Source organism: Oncorhynchus mykiss, chromosome 21 (assembly GCF_013265735.2).
Source record: "Oncorhynchus mykiss isolate Arlee chromosome 21, USDA_OmykA_1.1, whole genome shotgun sequence".
Taxonomy (NCBI): domain Eukaryota; kingdom Metazoa; phylum Chordata; class Actinopteri; order Salmoniformes; family Salmonidae; genus Oncorhynchus; species Oncorhynchus mykiss.
Genome location: NC_048585.1, coordinates 55103090 through 55119935, shown reverse-complemented (window position 1 = coordinate 55119935; position 16846 = coordinate 55103090). Strand labels below are relative to the sequence as shown.

General features: G+C 43.7%; 2 protein-coding genes across 2 annotated transcripts; both read left to right on the top strand.

Moving 5' to 3' along the window:
* The first annotated feature begins 4882 nt into the window (after positions 1-4882).
* Positions 4883-10362, top strand: LOC110500750 (transmembrane and immunoglobulin domain-containing protein 2). The gene is made up of 5 exons (XM_036958253.1): positions 4883-5091; positions 5505-5864; positions 5993-6106; positions 8134-8267; positions 8740-10362. Exons 1-5 carry the CDS (start codon positions 5034-5036, stop codon positions 8800-8802), a joined length of 729 nt encoding a protein of 242 aa, XP_036814148.1. The 5' UTR covers positions 4883-5033; the 3' UTR covers positions 8803-10362.
* A 1951-nt stretch (positions 10363-12313) lies between these two features.
* On the top strand, positions 12314-13251 carry LOC110500749 (protein S100-P). Its single transcript, XM_021578278.1, has 2 exons — positions 12314-12670; positions 12882-13251. The coding sequence occupies exons 1-2, from the start codon at positions 12533-12535 to the stop codon at positions 13020-13022; spliced, it is 279 nt and encodes a 92-aa protein (XP_021433953.1). The 5' UTR covers positions 12314-12532; the 3' UTR covers positions 13023-13251.
* The last annotated feature ends 3595 nt before the right edge of the window (positions 13252-16846 follow it).

Sequence of the window (16846 nt, the reverse complement as noted above, 5' to 3'; positions counted from 1 at the left end):
CTTGTGGTCAATCCTCAAGAGGCAGGTGGACAAACAAAACCCCACAAATTCTGACAAACTCCAAGCATTGATTATGCAAGAATGGGTTGCCATCAGTCAGGATGTGGCCCAGAAGTTAATTGACAGCATGCCAGGGCGGATTGCAGAGGTCCTGAAAAAGAAGAGTCAACAATGCAAATATTGACTCATTGCATCAACTTCATGTAATTGTCAATAAAAGCCTTTGACACTAATGAAATGCTTGTAATTATACTTCAGTATTCCATAGTAACATCTGACAACATCTAAAGACACTGAGGCAGCAGACTTTGTGGAAACTAATATTTGTGTCATTCTCAACTTTTGGCCACGACTGTAGGTGAAGCCTCTGAAGGTTGACGTGAGGGATACCCTGGATACACTCTGGGCCCTAGTTATGATTCCTGTAATACAGATTGTGTGACTGTCACTTTTCTACAGTATTTTTTTCCAAGCTTACTGTAATTTCTAGGTCAATATTCCCTATACTTACGCAAGGGGAGATGGGTAGTGGAGTCCACAGCAGTGCTGGCCGTACAACGGAGAGAGAGAAATGACAAGCTGTGGTTGGCTGTGAAAGTGTGAAATAAATAAATACACAGAGAGAGAGGGAGAGTCTGAAAGGTGATGGTAGAAGTGAGAGAACAGATCATCCCATCAGTCATCTGACATGAGGTACTTTTATAACTTGTTGTGTTGCTGCCTGCTCCGCTCGCCTATCTGTTTTCTCTCATCCAACGGTAAAGTGCAGACCGTTCGTATTGGGTTCATCCAAACCTAACTTATACATTACGAATATTTAGAAAATAACTGGTTTTGTCCTTCCACGTGCTTGTTTTACGCGTAAGATGTAGAACTCTTCAAACCTGTTTGTTTGGAAGAGGTTGGGTGTTTGTTAGAAAATGGTGTTGTGATTCTTATTGATTATACCGACTCAATAAAAATCTATTTTAGACCGAAAATAAAACCTTGTTTATACCATGGTAAGAATAAGTGAATAATGATTGAGATGTGGGTGTGTTATAAGGATCTGTGCCTAATATGAATACATTACATTGGATTTTATGCGTACCCTTGTCACTTGATGTTTCACCAATATGTTGTTTTCTCTCTCTCTCCACAGGGATAAGAGACATGTTGGTGGTGATCCAGTCTCCTCATAATGTAACAGTAACAGAGGGGGACACTGTTCAGATCCAGTGCTGCTGGAATCAACATGTGTCAAGAGGGACAGTTCATTGGCATAAAGAAGGACACATCGAGATAAAATATAAGAGTGTCCTGGTCACCTACAGTCAGTGTTATGACAGGGCATCTCAGCAGACTGTAGCCTGTAACTGCTCAAATTGGACCATCTCAAACCTCACTAGAAATGACTCAGGTACTTACATCTGTAAAACTACTAAAGAGATCCCATCTCTGATTGAATCCGTGGGGGATGGGACACAGATAACAGTTACTGCTAGAGAGCATAAAAGCCAAGGTGAGTAGTCTGATTTGGTCTATATCTTTGTCAAGCATAATGTGTACGTACCACTGATGTACAGTAGCTCTGGGTTGCTGAAGCGTAAGGTTTTGACTTATAGACTATTACACTTTACAACAATATCCACTTCTCAATTCTCCTGAATACCAATATTCCATGTATAGTCTGTCAGGATTTGTATAATAACTTGTGTGTATTGACACCATGAATGTGCTTCCAGTGGTTATTGAGACCTCAGAGGATATAGCAGTCTTGTCACTCCCTGGCCATAGAGAGGCTTTTATTCTCTATTTTGGTTAGGCCAGGGTGTGACTAGGGTGGGCATTCTAGTTTCTTTATTTCTATGTTTTCTAGTTCTTTGTTTTTGGCCGAGTGTGGTTCCCAATCAGAGGCAGCTGTCTATCGTTGTCTCTGATTGGGAATCATACTTAGGTAGCCTTTTTCCCACCTGTGTTTTGTTGGTAGTTGTTTTCTGTATAGTGTATTTGCCTTACAGAACTGTTTGTTTTTTCTCTGTTATTTTGTTCGAGTGTTTTGAGTCATAAAGAATCATGAACACTTACCACGCTGCCTTTTGGTCCAGGCCTTCCGACGAGAGCAGCAGGGATCCTGGGCCAGGGAGAAGAGTGAGTGGAGGACCTCATGGACATGGGAGGAGGTTATGGCAGGGGACAAGACCCTGCCATGGAAACAGGCGGAAATAGCCAGGGAGGAACGGCGGCGATACCAGGAGTCACGGCAACGATGCAAGCACGAGAGGCAGCCCCGAAAAATGTTTTTGGGGAGGCACACGGGGAGAGTGGCAGAGTCAGTGTTCAGACCTAAACCAACTCCTCCTAAGGAGTGAGTGACCGGTCAAGCACCATGCTATCCGGTTCTGCGCACCATGCCTTCAGTGCGCATCCACAGTCCGGTGCGCTCTCTGCAAGATCCCAGCAGTGGCCGGGCTAGAGTGGGCATTCAGCCAGGACGGATTGTGCCGGCTCAGCGTTCCTGGCCTCCGGTGCGTCTCTTCGGCCCAGGTTATCCTGCGCCAGCTCTACGCACGGTGCCAGTGCGGCCTGTTCCAGATAAGGGGTGTATCCAGCCAGGACGAGTTATGCCAGCTCTGTGCTGCAGACCTCCGGTGCGCCTCCACGTTCCATTGTGTCCTGCGCTGGCTCTACGCACTATGCCTCCAGTGCACCGTCATAGCCCAGTGCGTTCTGTGCCAGCTCTCCACACTCACTGAGCTAGAGTGGGTATCCAGCCAGGGTGTGTTGTGGCAGCTCCACTCGCTAGGCTGCCAGTACGTCTCCTCAGTCCGGTGAGACTTGTCTCCGGCTCCACGTTCGAAGCCTCCAGTGATGATCCATGGCCCGAAGCCTCCAGTGATGATCCATGGCCCGAAGCCTCCAGTGATGATCCATGGCCCGAAGCCTCCAGTGATGATCCATGGCCCGAAGCCTCCAGTGATGATCCATGGCCCGAAGCCTCCAGTGATGATCCATGGCCCGAAGCCTCCAGTGATGATCCATGGCCCGAAGCCTCCAGTGATGATCCATGGCTCGAAGCCTCCAGTGATTATCCATGTCACGAAGCCTCCAGTGATGATCCATGGCCCGGAGCCTGCAGTGAGGATCCATAGCACAAAGCCTCCAGCGTTGATCCACGGTCCGGAGCCTCCAGCGACGGTCCCCAGTCCGGAGCCTCCAGCGACGAGCCTCCAGCGATGATCGGTGGTCTGGTTCTTCTGGCGATGATCTGCGGCCCGGTTCCTCCAGTGAAGGTCCATGCACCAGGGCTGCCACCAAAGTGAAGGGATCTGCGGGCGGAGGGGGGTCTACGTCCCACACCGGAGCCGCCGCCGTGAAGAGATGCCCACCCGGACCCTCCCCTTTAGAGTCAGGTTTTGCGGCCGGAGTCCGTACCTTTGGGGGGGGGGAACTGTCACGCCCTGGCCATAGAGAGGCTTTTATTCTCTATTTTGGTTACGCCAGGGTGTGACTAGGGTGGGAATTCTAGTTTTCTATTTCTTTGTTTTTGGCCGAGTGTGGTTCCCAATCAGAGGCAGCTGTCTGTCGTTGACTCTGATTGGGAATCATACTTAGGCAGCCTATTTCCCACCTGTGTTTTGTGGGTAGTTGTTTTCTGTATAGTGTATTTGCCTTACAGAACTGTTTGTTTTTTCTCTGTTATTTTGTTTGAGTGTTTTGAGTCATAAAGAATCATGAACACTTACCACGCTGCCTTTTGGTCCAGGCCTTCCGACGAGAGACGTAACAAGTCTCCTACACCTTGAGATGTCTCCCAGTCATACTGGTGGCCATATTCTGTTACTATAGCTACCAGTGGAAGAAAAGTCTATGTAAGTCTGTCAATAATTGTAATTCATAATGTAAGGATCCACAAAAGTATTATGTACTGAACAACATTATAAATGCAACATGCACCAATTTCAACAATATTAATGATTTTACTGAGTTCCAGTTCATATTAGGAACTCAGTTATTTGAAATAAATTAATTGGGTCTCCCGAGTGGCACAGACGTCTAAGGCACTGCATCTCAGTGCTGGAGGCGTCACTGCAGACCCTGGTTCAATTCCAGGCTGTATCACAACCGGCCGTGATTGGGAGTCCCAGCGTCGTTAGGGTTTGACCGTTATTGTAAATAAGAATTTGTTCTTAACTGACTTGCCTTGTGAAATAAAGATTAAATAAAATTAGGCTGTAATCTATGAATTTCACATGACTGGGCAGGGGCACAGCCATGGGTGGGCCTGGAGCCAGGCCCAGCCAGTCAGAATGAATTTTTCCCCACAAAAGGGCTTAGTTACAGATAGAAATACACCTCAGTTTCATCAGCTGTCCGGGTGGCTGATCTCAGACAATCCTGCATGTGAAGAAGCCGGATGTGGAGGTCCTGTCTGGCGTGGTTACACGTGGTCTGCAGTTATGAGGCCGGTTGAACGTACTGCCAAATTCTATAAAACAACGTTGGAGGTGGCTTGTGGTAGAGAAATGAACATTCAATTCTGCAGTCACCATGTCAATTCCACGCAGAAATGTTTGCTTTATATTTTGTCTTTGCTACATTTTTACATCAGATGTTGTTGGAAGGAAGATAGACTTGTGAGTGACACAACAATGGACATTTCACAATCTTCACATTTAGTTCTCTGCTTTCCCCATAATTTTGCCAATGCCGAAACTTTTGACTAGATCTTTAATCAACAAATACAGCTGGTTCAGAACTGCAGATACTTGAAATCAACTGGTATAGAGCAGAGCAGACAGCAGGACCAAAAGAAGATGACATTACTGGGTCATAGGTTCAGCATGAAGAAAGAACACATTACTCACATAAAGAAGAGAGAGAAAGATGGAGAGAAGCGACTCTGTGGTTAACATTTCAGTGCGTCATCAGAGGAAGTCCACAGCGAGTGTGTGTCAGTTGTGATTCTCATGCCCTGGGTGTGAGTGTAGAGGGGGAGGCCACAGCACCTGAAGGCTGAGTGACTGGCCTCATTCTGATATCCTTCCAGAAAGATGAAGCATCTGTTGGTCTGGCTGCTCCTCTCCTCCCTCTGTTCCCTCTCTTCTTGGGGTAGGTTACAAAATATTGAGTTACACATTTATTTGGACCATCATTATCTTAGATTAAACCAACACCATCTTGGCTCATCGGGCAAAGACATCACAATGTTTTTAAAGGAACGGTAATTTACATTCTACTGGTCTGGACATGACCTTATGGATTCTCTTAACTGGTTTTCATTCATTTCACTGTAGTCAATGCATTTATTTTGGTGTCATTAACATCAACAGCAATGCTTGTAGAATTAATAAAACTATGTTTTATACCCCATTTCATACCATTTTTTTATGGTAATAATGATTCAGATTTGGCAATGGTACCACGCTAATTTGAATACATTACATCAGCTTCATGCATATCATCCTATTTAGCCTTGTCATTTGATGTTTCACCAATATGTTGTTTTCTCTCTCTCTCCACAGGGATAAGAGACATGTTGGTGGTGATCCAGTCTCCTCATAATGTAACAGTAACAGAGGGGGACTCTGTTCAGATCCAGTGCTGCTGGAATCAAAATGTGTCAAGAGGGACAGTTAATTGGCATAAAGAAGGACACATCGAGATAAAATATAAGAGTGTCCTGGTCACCTACAGTCAGTGTTATGACAGGGCATCTCAGCAGACTGTAGCCTGTAACTGCTCAAATTGGACCATCTCAAATGTCACTAGAAATTACACGGGTACTTACATCTGTAAAGTTTCTTTAGAGATCCCATCTCTTATTGAATCCGTGGGGGATGGGACACGGATAACAGTTACGTCCCAAAATACGACAAACAATGGCGAGTATTGATTACAGACAGTTAACATTTCTTTGGGGAAAGTTATACATTAAGAACAAGTTAAACTGGTTATAGATCCAATCTTATTGCAATAGTTTGCTAATAACTCCACTCTTTCTGCACAGCAGATTCCTCAGAAGAAAAACTGCCCCAGCTGCTGCCTATCATGATTCCACTTGCTGTCCTGCCACTGTTCCTCCTCCCTCTCATCTGCCTGTACAGGGCATGGAAAAGACACCAAGGTCAGAGGGCATTGTGATATTATGTTTAGTTTACATCTTTACATCAGTGTTTGACTGGAGCTGAGTACCGACACCTCACATGTTCTACTGCTTGAGCTCCTATTCCTCTAGTAGAATATTATCTCAAAGGTTTTGTGGAGCTACTGTATCTAAATATTAAACAATACCGGCCCCCAACATGAGAAACGGCACCTATTTCAGTCCAAGTCAAACACTGCTATAGGATACTACACTCGTGTGCTTATAAAATAGTTTGTAGCTTGTCAAACAACGTTTACATATGTGTACATTCATAGAGTAGATCAGAACCTTACAATCCGACGATGTACATTTTTCATTTCTATAGAGCAGCCACGGAGTCTTGTCTTTTCAAGCCGTTTCAACGGAAACTTGCAACAGTCCCTAGTCTTGTCTTTCAAGCCCATTTCGCAACAGATCAGAGTTACAGTATATATTCAATGCTGTATCACCTTGTTACCGTGCAAGACAGTGAGTTGACGCATCCTGTTATTTGGTTGTTTTTCTGTGTACGCCCTTGATATCTACAAACCCGTGAAAAAGTATATACCTGTGGAAAAAGTATTGCGCCCTTTCTGATTTTCTAAATGTTTGCATATTTTTAATAGTGAATGTTATCAGATCTTCAACCAAAACCTAAAATTAGATAAAGGTAACCTAAGTTTACAAAAAACATCTACATTTTACAACATCCAATTCCCCTGTGTGAAAAAGTAATTGCCCCTTTATACTCAATAGCTGGTTGTTCCACCTTTAGCTCTAATGACTGCAACCCAACAGTTCCTGTAGTTGTTGATCAGTCTCTCACATTGCTGTGGAGGAATTTTGGACCACTCTTCCATGCAGAACTGCTTTAACTCAGCAACATTTGTGGGTTTTCAAGCATGAACTGCTCGTTTCACGTCCTGTCACAACATCTGAATTGGGATCAAGCCTGGATTTTGACTAGACCATTCCAAAACTTCATATTTGTTGATTTTTAGCCATTTTCATGTAGACTTGATTGTGTGTTTTGGATCATTGTCTTGCTGCATGACCAACCTACGTTTCAGCATCAGCTCACAGACGGATGGCCTGACATTCTCCTGTAGAATTCTCTGATAACAATTCAGTGTTTGGTTTTCGCCAGACATAATGGGACCCATCTCATCCAAAAAGTTGACTCATGTTTGCCAGGAAGCACCTGGATGATCATCAAGACTCTTGGAAGAATGTTCTATGGACAGATGAGTCAAAAGTATAACTTTTCGGACGACATGGGTCCCATTATGCCTGGCGGTAACCAAGCACTGCACTCCACAGTAAGAACCTTATACCAATGGTCAAGCATGGTGGAGGTAGTGTGATGGTTTGGGGATGCTTTGCTGCCTCAGGACCTGGACGACATGAATTCTGCTCTGCATCAGAGAAATCTACAGGAGAATGTCAGGCCATCCGTCTGTGAGCTGAAGAGCAGCTGAGTCATGCAGCAAGACATTGATCCAAAACACACAATCAAGTCTACATGAAAATGTCTAAAAAGAAACAAATTTGACATTTTGGAATGGCCTAGTCAAAGTCCAGACCTAATCCCAATTCAGATGTTGTGGCAGGACTTGAAATGAGCAGTTCATGATTGAAAACCCACAAATGTCACTGAGTTACAGCAGTTCTGCATTGAAGCGTGGGCCAAAAAGCCTCCACAGAGACGTGAGAGACTGATCAACCACTACAGGAAGAGTTTGGTTGGAATCATTACAGCTAAAGATGGTACAAGCTGTTTTTTTTGTGTAAGGGGGCAATTACTTTTTCACACCCTGAGGCATTGGGTGTTGCACAACGTTGTTAATGGAATACATGAAATAAGCATGTAATGTTGTTTTATTTGTTCACTCAGGTTCCCTTCATCTAATGTTCTGTTTTCTTTGAAGATCAGATAACATTCAGCATAAAAATATGTAAAAGTTGAGAAAATTAGAAAAAGAGGCAAATATTCTGTTCACAACACTGTATGTGTATGGTGTATACAGGTGGTGCCAAAGACAGAACAGTCAGGGTGATCCACGAGGCTCCCAACCATGAGGACGAGGAGTTGAAGATGGAGGAGCTGGAAGAGGCGGCCAACCAGAGCTCTTCCTCCTCCTCCAGAGGATCCACCCAATGGGTGAGTCTCATAATCAGTACACATCATACCACCTATTGCCACGGTACACCGTCCAACACCCTACTGACAGGCTAATCACATCATACCACCTACCGCCACGATACACCGCCCCACACCCTACTGACAGGCTAATCACATCATACCACCTACCGCCACGATACACCGTCCCACACCCTACTGACAGGCTAATCACATCATACCACCTACCACCACGATACACCGTTCCACACCCTACTGACAGGCTAATCCCATCATACCATCTATCGCCACGATACACAGTCCAACACCCTACTGACAGGCTAATCACATCATAGCACCTACTGCCACGATACACCGTCTCAATCTCTTTCTCTCTTTCTCTCTTTCTCTCTTTCTCTCTTTCTCTCTCTCTCTCTCTCTCTCTCTCTCTCTCTCTCTCTCTCTCTCTCTCTCTCTCTCTCTCTCTCTCTCTCTCTCTCTCTCTCTCTCTCAGTGTCAAGTCCAGGTGTATGAATCACTGGATTACTTGGCTTTACCAACCCAAGACAAAGGTTAAGGACCGGCTGTGAATGTATTTTCTGTGAATTTATTTTTCTATTGCGTTTCATGTGTCAGTCATTTCTGTAGGTATTTTACAGTATGTATGTACAGTGTATTTTTGATGTGTGTGTTTTTTTATTTGATTGCAGTAGGTAATTACTGCTATTGTTTCTTCTTTAAACCATTTTTACTGTGTGTGGAATGTACTTTATTCTCCAGTGAGGAAGTGAAAGAGAAACTCTTGTAAATGTAGGTTGTGCAATGAGGTACTTTTACAAAGATCTGTGAATAGTTACTCTTTATTTAACTCTGGTTTGTATCTTAGACCTATGCAAAAGCCAGTGTTCACATGAAACGTGTGTGTGTGCGCACGTATGCATGTGAATGTGTCCATGTGCCTGACAAGAGAAAGCGAGTTAAAAGAGGAAAATGATACTACACAAGAGACATATCACTGAGTGCGTTTTGACAATACTAATGACTGCAAATGGAAAATACAGTAGAATTGGAAAATGCCCAATGATTGAGCATCATCCAGTCGAGGGATGCAGCCTTAAGGTTCTCGGTTCAACTGGTGTTATACCACCAGTGGAAATGATGGTATCTGGGGGCTCTCTCTCATAGGTCAGTGACAGGAAATGGAAACAGAGCACACGGTGGTGACAGTATATGCTTATATCTCAGGTAGTAACCATGGCCCCTCGTCTGCTGTCGACTACAGGATGAACAGAAATGAGAAACAGAACAGTTTTACAATAACAGTAGATGCGATTGCCTTACAAATTGACACACACTCATACACATTGTGAAATTATTTGAGTAACAGATCATGTACATTTCAGCTATTTTAGAGCTGTTTAGCTGACACTCTTATCAGTTGCTCGCGGCTAACAAATGATATGCTCACAATAGTTGTCAACGCTTATTAACACATTATATATATTAATATATTATCCTACAACTTGCCCCAATGAGTCACTAGGTCCTGCAGTTACAAAGTAAGCAGACACACACCTACTCACATCTTATAAAAACAAACAACAGTTTGTAACCATGGCTGCACTCCTACCAAGACAGAATTGTTAGGCACGGTAACACATTCTCACTGCTTATGCCTTCTGGCAACATCCTTGGTTTCCTATTTACACGTTTACTTGTTATCATCTGAGATTATTCTGATATATGAAGTTGTGTTTTGATAATGAATAAACATATTTAATTCGGCGGATTGATTACTGCAAGATGCAGAAGAATGAAAATGTTTTGATTTTGCGATGCACGCAGACACACAGGTTGTCTTTTGAAGAAAGCGTCACTATATAGGGATCATAAATGTTTACCAGAAAAGAGAGCAGCATTTCCAGGAAACAGTGCTACAGATGACCAGATACACACACAGAACAGAGACACCCAAAGATTTTCACAACTTAACCAAGATAGACCACAGCTTGTCGTTTCAAATGGGAACAAATGAGTCAGAGTGTGCAGAACAGGTGGGCAGAGCCAAGCACATATCCTATTGGCTCGTTCTAGTATTATCTGCATATTTCCGTTACGGAACGCCTACTCTGTGAAGTGTGCAATAACTCAATGCGCCTTCGCATTTTTTTTAAACCTTTGAAAAGAGTGAAGTCTATAAAACGTAGTTTACTTTGTTCTTTAACAGATTCTAGTTTTGGGAACAGAAAACTGTATAAAAATCAATTGTTTAATCGATGAGAAAATGTGCAGAATGTCGGCCAAAAATCCACCTCATTCCATCTTTTCCCACTGCCCGCCAGTGGGCTTCCTCTCACGACCATATTTGGTAGTGAGTGGAAACACCAACCGGGTGCTTCACATTTATACATCCAGTGAAATATCTGTCTCATTGTTCTGTCTGTGGGGATACCCTCTTCTAGCCTGGCTCCAGATATGTTGGCTAAACAGCACAAACAGAACTAACACTTCATCTAAGACTAGGGAAACTACGCTAAACAAAAATATAAACACAACATGCAACACTTTTAAAGATTTTACTGAGTTACAATTCATATAAGAAAATCAGTCAATTGATATGAATTAAATAGGCCCTAATCTATGGATTTCACATGACTGGGACATGTTGGTCACAGATACCTTTAAAAAAAAGGTAGGGGCGTGGAACAGTAAACCAGTCAGTATCTGTTGTGACCACCATTTGCCTCATGCAGTGACACATCTCCTTCACGTAGAGTTGATCAGGCTGTTGATTGTGGCCTGTGGAATGTTGTTCCACTGCTCTATAATGGCTGTGCAAAGTTGCTGGATATTGGCAGAAACTGGAACACGCTGTCGTACATGTCAATCCAGAGCATCCCAAACATGCTCAATGGGTGACATGTCTGGTGAGTATGCAGGCCATGGAAGAACTGGGACATTTTCAGCTTCCAGAAATTGTGTACAGATCCTTGTGACATGGGGCTGTGCATTATCATACTGAAACATGAGGTGATGGCTGCAGATGAATGACACGACAACGGGCCTCAGGATCTCGTCACGGTATCTCTGTGCATTCAAATTGCCATCGATAAAATGCAATTAATTGAAAAATGCCTGCCCATACCATAACCCCACTACCACCATGGGGCACTCTGTTCACAACATTGACATCAATAAACCGCTTGCCCACACGATGCCATACACGTGGTCTGCGGTTGTGAGGTCGGTTGGACGTACTGCCAAATTCTCTAAAACGACATTGGAGGCGGCTTATGGTAGAGAAATTAACATTAAATTATCTGGCAACAGCTCTGGTGGACATTCCTGCAGTCAGCATGCCAATTGCACGCTCCCTCAAAACTTGAAACAACTGTTGCATTGTGCTGTGTGACAAAATGGAACGTGTTAGAGTGGCCTTTCATTGTCCCCAGCACAAGGTGCACCTGTGTAATGATCATGCTGTTTAATCAGCTTCTTGATATGCTACACCTGTCAGGTGGATCTTGGCAAATGAGAAATGCTCACTAACAAGGACGTAAACAAATTTGTGCACAAAATCTGAGGGAAATAAGCTTTTTGTGCGAATGAAACATTTCTGGCATCTTTTATTTCAGCTCATGAAACATGGGACCAACACTTTACATGTTGCATTTATTTTTTTCGTTCGGTATATAATCTATATTCTCTCGTACACTGCAACAAAAGTCCCGCATTTTGCCTGGTCAGGTCATGTGGTATTGATCAAAGAACATGATGTGATCTTATCTCACCTCTAGTTACAGAATATTCGTGCTCCTACAGAAACACTCTGATCGGAGCCTAACCATTTAATGGCCACCAATGCCAACCAAAACTCATCAGGCCTGTGTCCAAAAAGCCACTCAAAAGTAAGTTAACAGCAGCTCTGAAGGAAAACAGTCACAACGCACAAGGATCCAAACACCTCCCTAAGAACACTTGAACTATTCTTGAATCAAATCCAATTTTGACAAAGTGGCACGACAGCATTCAATGGAGCCAGACATTGAGGTAAAGTTTGCAATAGGCGTTTTGATGTCAACTCCCCCAAATCAAACACTATCGATCACTGCCACCTCCCAAGCACTGAGCCAACAGTGGCTTTAGTAAGTTCCCCTGATTCAAACATCAGTCAACATTAATACATAGGCAGAATATAAAGCAGACTTCAATTCCACCCGGTCTGTACCTTCACCTCTCCTCCTGTCCGGTCGCCGAAGCCTTGCCTTGGAGTTGTTGCCCCAACTTTATCATCACCAGTAGCAGTCATGTCCCAACTGGAGACAGCGATGGCCATCCTCCTGAAGACCTTTGACAAGTACTCTGGAGCCGAAGGCAACAAGGGCACGCTGAGCAAGGCTGAGCTCAAAACCATGATAGAAAAGGAGCTGCCTTCTCTCCTGAAGGTACTGTACACTGCACTGTCGGCCAATGCCACACTGCAGAAAAAATGTATTAGATTCAAAAACTCTTTATTGTCCCATCCAAAGGGCAAGCTGTTTTCAGATTTACTGATTTATCATGAAGTCAATTCTAGTTCATTTGTGTGAATAACAGTCGTTGAGATGAATCCTGTTGTTTTGTGGAACCTCCTTGTTCTCCTCCATCTCTCTGCAGGCTTCTAAGAACCCTGGGGACTGTGACAAGCTGATGAAGGCTTTGGACCATAATGGAGATTCTGAGGTGGACTTCAATGAGTTCGTAGTCCTGGTCGCTGCTCTCACCTGCGCCTGCCACGACCGCTGCCCCAAGAAATGAGCTCCTCATGCAGAATTGTGTGGTCGAGTCACGCCCTGCTGCAAGTAGCAGGTGCCTGTCCGCCGGACCAGAGTTCCACCAATCTCCCTGTTTCTGTTTATAATCAGTTAATAATCATTTTCTTACTAAATGCATCTTTATCCATTTGTGTGGTTGTCTTGTCTTCCAATTGTGGCTGTAAATGTGAATAAATCTTGTGCCTGTGAGGTGGGAGCATTTTAAACAGTGACTATCGAGTAGGCCTGTATTTACTCACTTTTACAAAAAATATGTTTATTTTGTCTTTTCAGTCTTTTTTTATTTTGTGCACCACTTAAAGAACAAGTGGACATATAAACTCAGACACTTTATACACGGTCGGGTGTTAAGTAGGGAAACCTGCCAAGAAAAGGCAGGAGTTTTGGCGGGTGACCACCGGTGAATGGCAGGCAGCACAGGTCATTTTGCCCTCTGGTGCAACAGGTATGTTTAAAACTGAATTAAATGAGTGGCACTCTCCCCATGAGATGAGAGACATTATAGAGACCAATACTTCTGCAGAACGACAAATCTTTCGCATGAATTGAACGTGCAGCCAGAGGCTTCACACCGAATTGAACTTTTCAACCATATTAAAGAGAATAGAAGAACACAGGTGTTCAGTTGAAAACTAGCCGTTCAGATCCAATGCCTATTTTTAGCGTGTGTAGGTCTTAACGCGCACGTTAAACCTCGAAACAAACCACTTAGGAGGTGAACTTTAATCCAACCACAACGGTATCATATCTCCTACACAGCATGGGAACCAATATTACACCTCAGAGCGATTTCCTTGCACATTTCCTATATAAATGTAAACGTGAAAAGCTGCACATATGTGATGTAACAAACGTGTACTTTACATTGTTGTACACTACTTTGTTGAAGCTGTAACTATAAATATAGACATTGGGGATACTGTCCTGTCTACATACCCCTTATCGTAGACAATCAGTGATGTAAAGTTCTTAAAGCAAAAAATACTTTCAAGTACTACATAAGTAATTTTTTTGGGGGGGGTTATCTGTACTTTACTTGACTATTTATATTTTTGACAACTTTTACTTTTACTTCACTCTACATTCCTAAAGAAAATAATGTACTTTTTACTCCATACAATTTCACTGACACCCAAAAGTACTCGTTACATTTTGGCAGGAAAATGGTCCAATTCACACACTTATCAAGAGAACCATCCCTGGTCATCCCTACTGCCTCTGATCTGGTGGACTCACTAAACAGAGAACATCCTTGGTCATCCCAACTGCCTCTGATCTGGTGGACTCACTAAACAGAGAACATACCTGGTCATCCCTGCTGCCTCTGATCTGGTGGACTCACTAAACAGAGAACATACCTGGTCATCCCTACTGCCTCTGATCTGGTGGACTCACTAAACAGAGAACATATCTGGTCATCCCTGCTGCCTCTGATCTGGTGGACTCACTAAACAGAGAACATACCTGGTCATCCCTACTGCCTCTGATCTGGTGGACTCACTAAACAGAGAACATCCTTGGTCATCCCTACTGCCTCTGATCTGGTGGACTCACTAAACAGAGAACATACCTGGTCATCCCTACTGCCTCTGATCTGGTGGACTCACTAAACAGAGAACATACCTGGTCATCCCTACTGCCTCTGATCTGGTGGACTCACTAAACAGAGAACATACCTGGTCATCCCTACTGCCTCTGATCTGGTGGACTCACTAAACAGAGAACATACCTGGTCATCCCTACTGCCTCTGATCTGGTGGACTCACTAAACAGAGAACATCCTTGGTCATCCCTACTGCCTCTGATCTGGTGGACTCACTAAACAGAGAACATACCTGGTCATCCCTACTGCCTCTGATCTGGTGGACTCACTAAACAGAGAACATACCTGGTCATCCCTACTGCCTCTGATCTGGTGGACTCACTAAACAGAGAACATACCTGGTCATCCCTACTGCCTCTGATCTGGTGGACTCACTAAACAGAGAACATCCTTGGTCATCCCTACTGCCTCTGATCTGGTGGACTCACTAAACAGAGAACATACCTGGTCATCCCTACTGCCTCTGATCTGGTGGACTCACTAAACAGAGAACATACCTGGTCATCCCTACTGCCTCTGATCTGGTGGACTCACTAAACAGAGAACATACCTGGTCATCCCTACTGCCTCTGATCTGGTGGACTCACTAAACAGAGAACATACCTGGTCATCCCTACTGCCTCTGATCTGGTGGACTCACTAAACAGAGAACATACCTGGTCATCCCTACTGCCTCTGATCTGGTGGACTCACTAAACAGAGAACATCCTTGGTCATCCCTACTGCCTCTGATCTGGTGGACTCACTAAACAGAGAACATACCTGGTCATCCCTACTGCCTCTGATCTGGTGGACTCACTAAACAGAGAACATACCTGGTCATCCCTACTGCCTCTGATCTGGTGGACTCACTAAACAGAGAACATACCTGGTCATCCCTACTGCCTCTGATCTGGTGGACTCACTAAACAGAGAACACACCTGGTCATCCCTACTGCCTCTGATCTGGTGGACTCACTAAACAGAGAACATACCTGGTCATCCCTACTGCCTCTGATCTGGTGGACTCACTAAACAGAGAACATACCTGGTCATCCCTACTGCCTCTGATCTGGTGGACTCACTAAACAGAGAACACACCTGGTCATCTCTACTGCCTCTTATCTGGCAGACTCACTAAACAGAGAACATACCTGGTCCTCCCTACTGCCTCTTATCTGGCAGACTCACTAAACAGAGAACATGCCTGGTCATCCCTACTGCCTCTGATCTGGCGGACTCACTAAACACACATGCTTCGTTGTAAATTCTGTCTGAGTGCTGGAGTGTTGCCCCTGGCTATCCATCAAAAAAACAACAAAAAATAATTGTGTCATTTGGTTTGCTTTGTATATGGAAGTTGAAATGATTCAAACTTTAACTTTTACTTAAGCACATTTTAGCAATTCCATTTACTTGATAATTAAGTATATTTAAAACCAAATCGTTTTTGACTTTTACTCAAGTATTATTTTACTGGGTGACTTTCACTTTTACTTGAGTCATTTTCTATTAAGGTATCTTTACTTTTACTCAAGTATGACCATTGAGTACTTTTTCCACCACTGTAGACAACGACTATAAGGCCCAATCCCAAATCGCCCCCTAACTCATTATGTACTTGTGGAGAACAGTTAGTATTGTTGGTGGATTTCCGTATTGATTGTCTTACCTATCTTACCTATTACCTATTGATCGTCATTGGCATACAGTTGTACAATGAATGCAAAAATACCATGCAAGTGCTGCCCTCTTGTGGTACACTGCCCTCTTGTGGTACACTGCCCTCTTGTGGTACACTGCCCTCTTGTGGTACACTGCCCTCTTGTGGTACACTGCCCTCTTGTGGTACACTGCCCTCTTGTGGTACACTGCCCTCATGCTGTGCGTGCACAATGTAATCAAAAAATATATCGAATATAATCGGCACATACCATGTGTCCTAAATCATGCTAGTATAATGCAAAGTAATTGTAATTGAGAATCAAATTCCCTTTTGCAAATAACACTGTACTAGATTATTGTTTGAGTTGGAGAGATAAGCAAATTCCTTAAATTCCTCCAACTTCTCCGGGACTTACAGGGACCATGAAGGACTGTTTGGAAACGTGCTGAGACTGTAATCGGATTGCAAAGTTGTTAAGCGCAACCTCACTCTTACATATCCTCTCTCTCTCTCTCTCTCTCTCTCTCTCTCCTCTCTCTCTGCCCCTTTCTCTAAATCT

Excerpts from the sequence above, each read along its gene's own strand:
- LOC110500750 (XM_036958253.1), top strand. The coding sequence starts at position 5,034 with ATGAAGCATCTGTTGGTCTGGCTGCTCCTCTCCTCCCTCTGTTCCCTC. Across the intron at positions 5,865-5,992 it reads CCAAAATACGACAAACAATG|ATTCCTCAGAAGAAAAACTG; the intron begins GCGAGTATTGAT and ends TCTGCACAGCAG. Across the intron at positions 8,268-8,739 it reads CCAGAGGATCCACCCAATGG|TGTCAAGTCCAGGTGTATGA; the intron begins GTGAGTCTCATA and ends TCTCTCTCTCAG.
- LOC110500749 (XM_021578278.1), top strand. The coding sequence starts at position 12,533 with ATGTCCCAACTGGAGACAGCGATGGCCATCCTCCTGAAGACCTTTGAC. Across the intron at positions 12,671-12,881 it reads AGCTGCCTTCTCTCCTGAAG|GCTTCTAAGAACCCTGGGGA; the intron begins GTACTGTACACT and ends ATCTCTCTGCAG.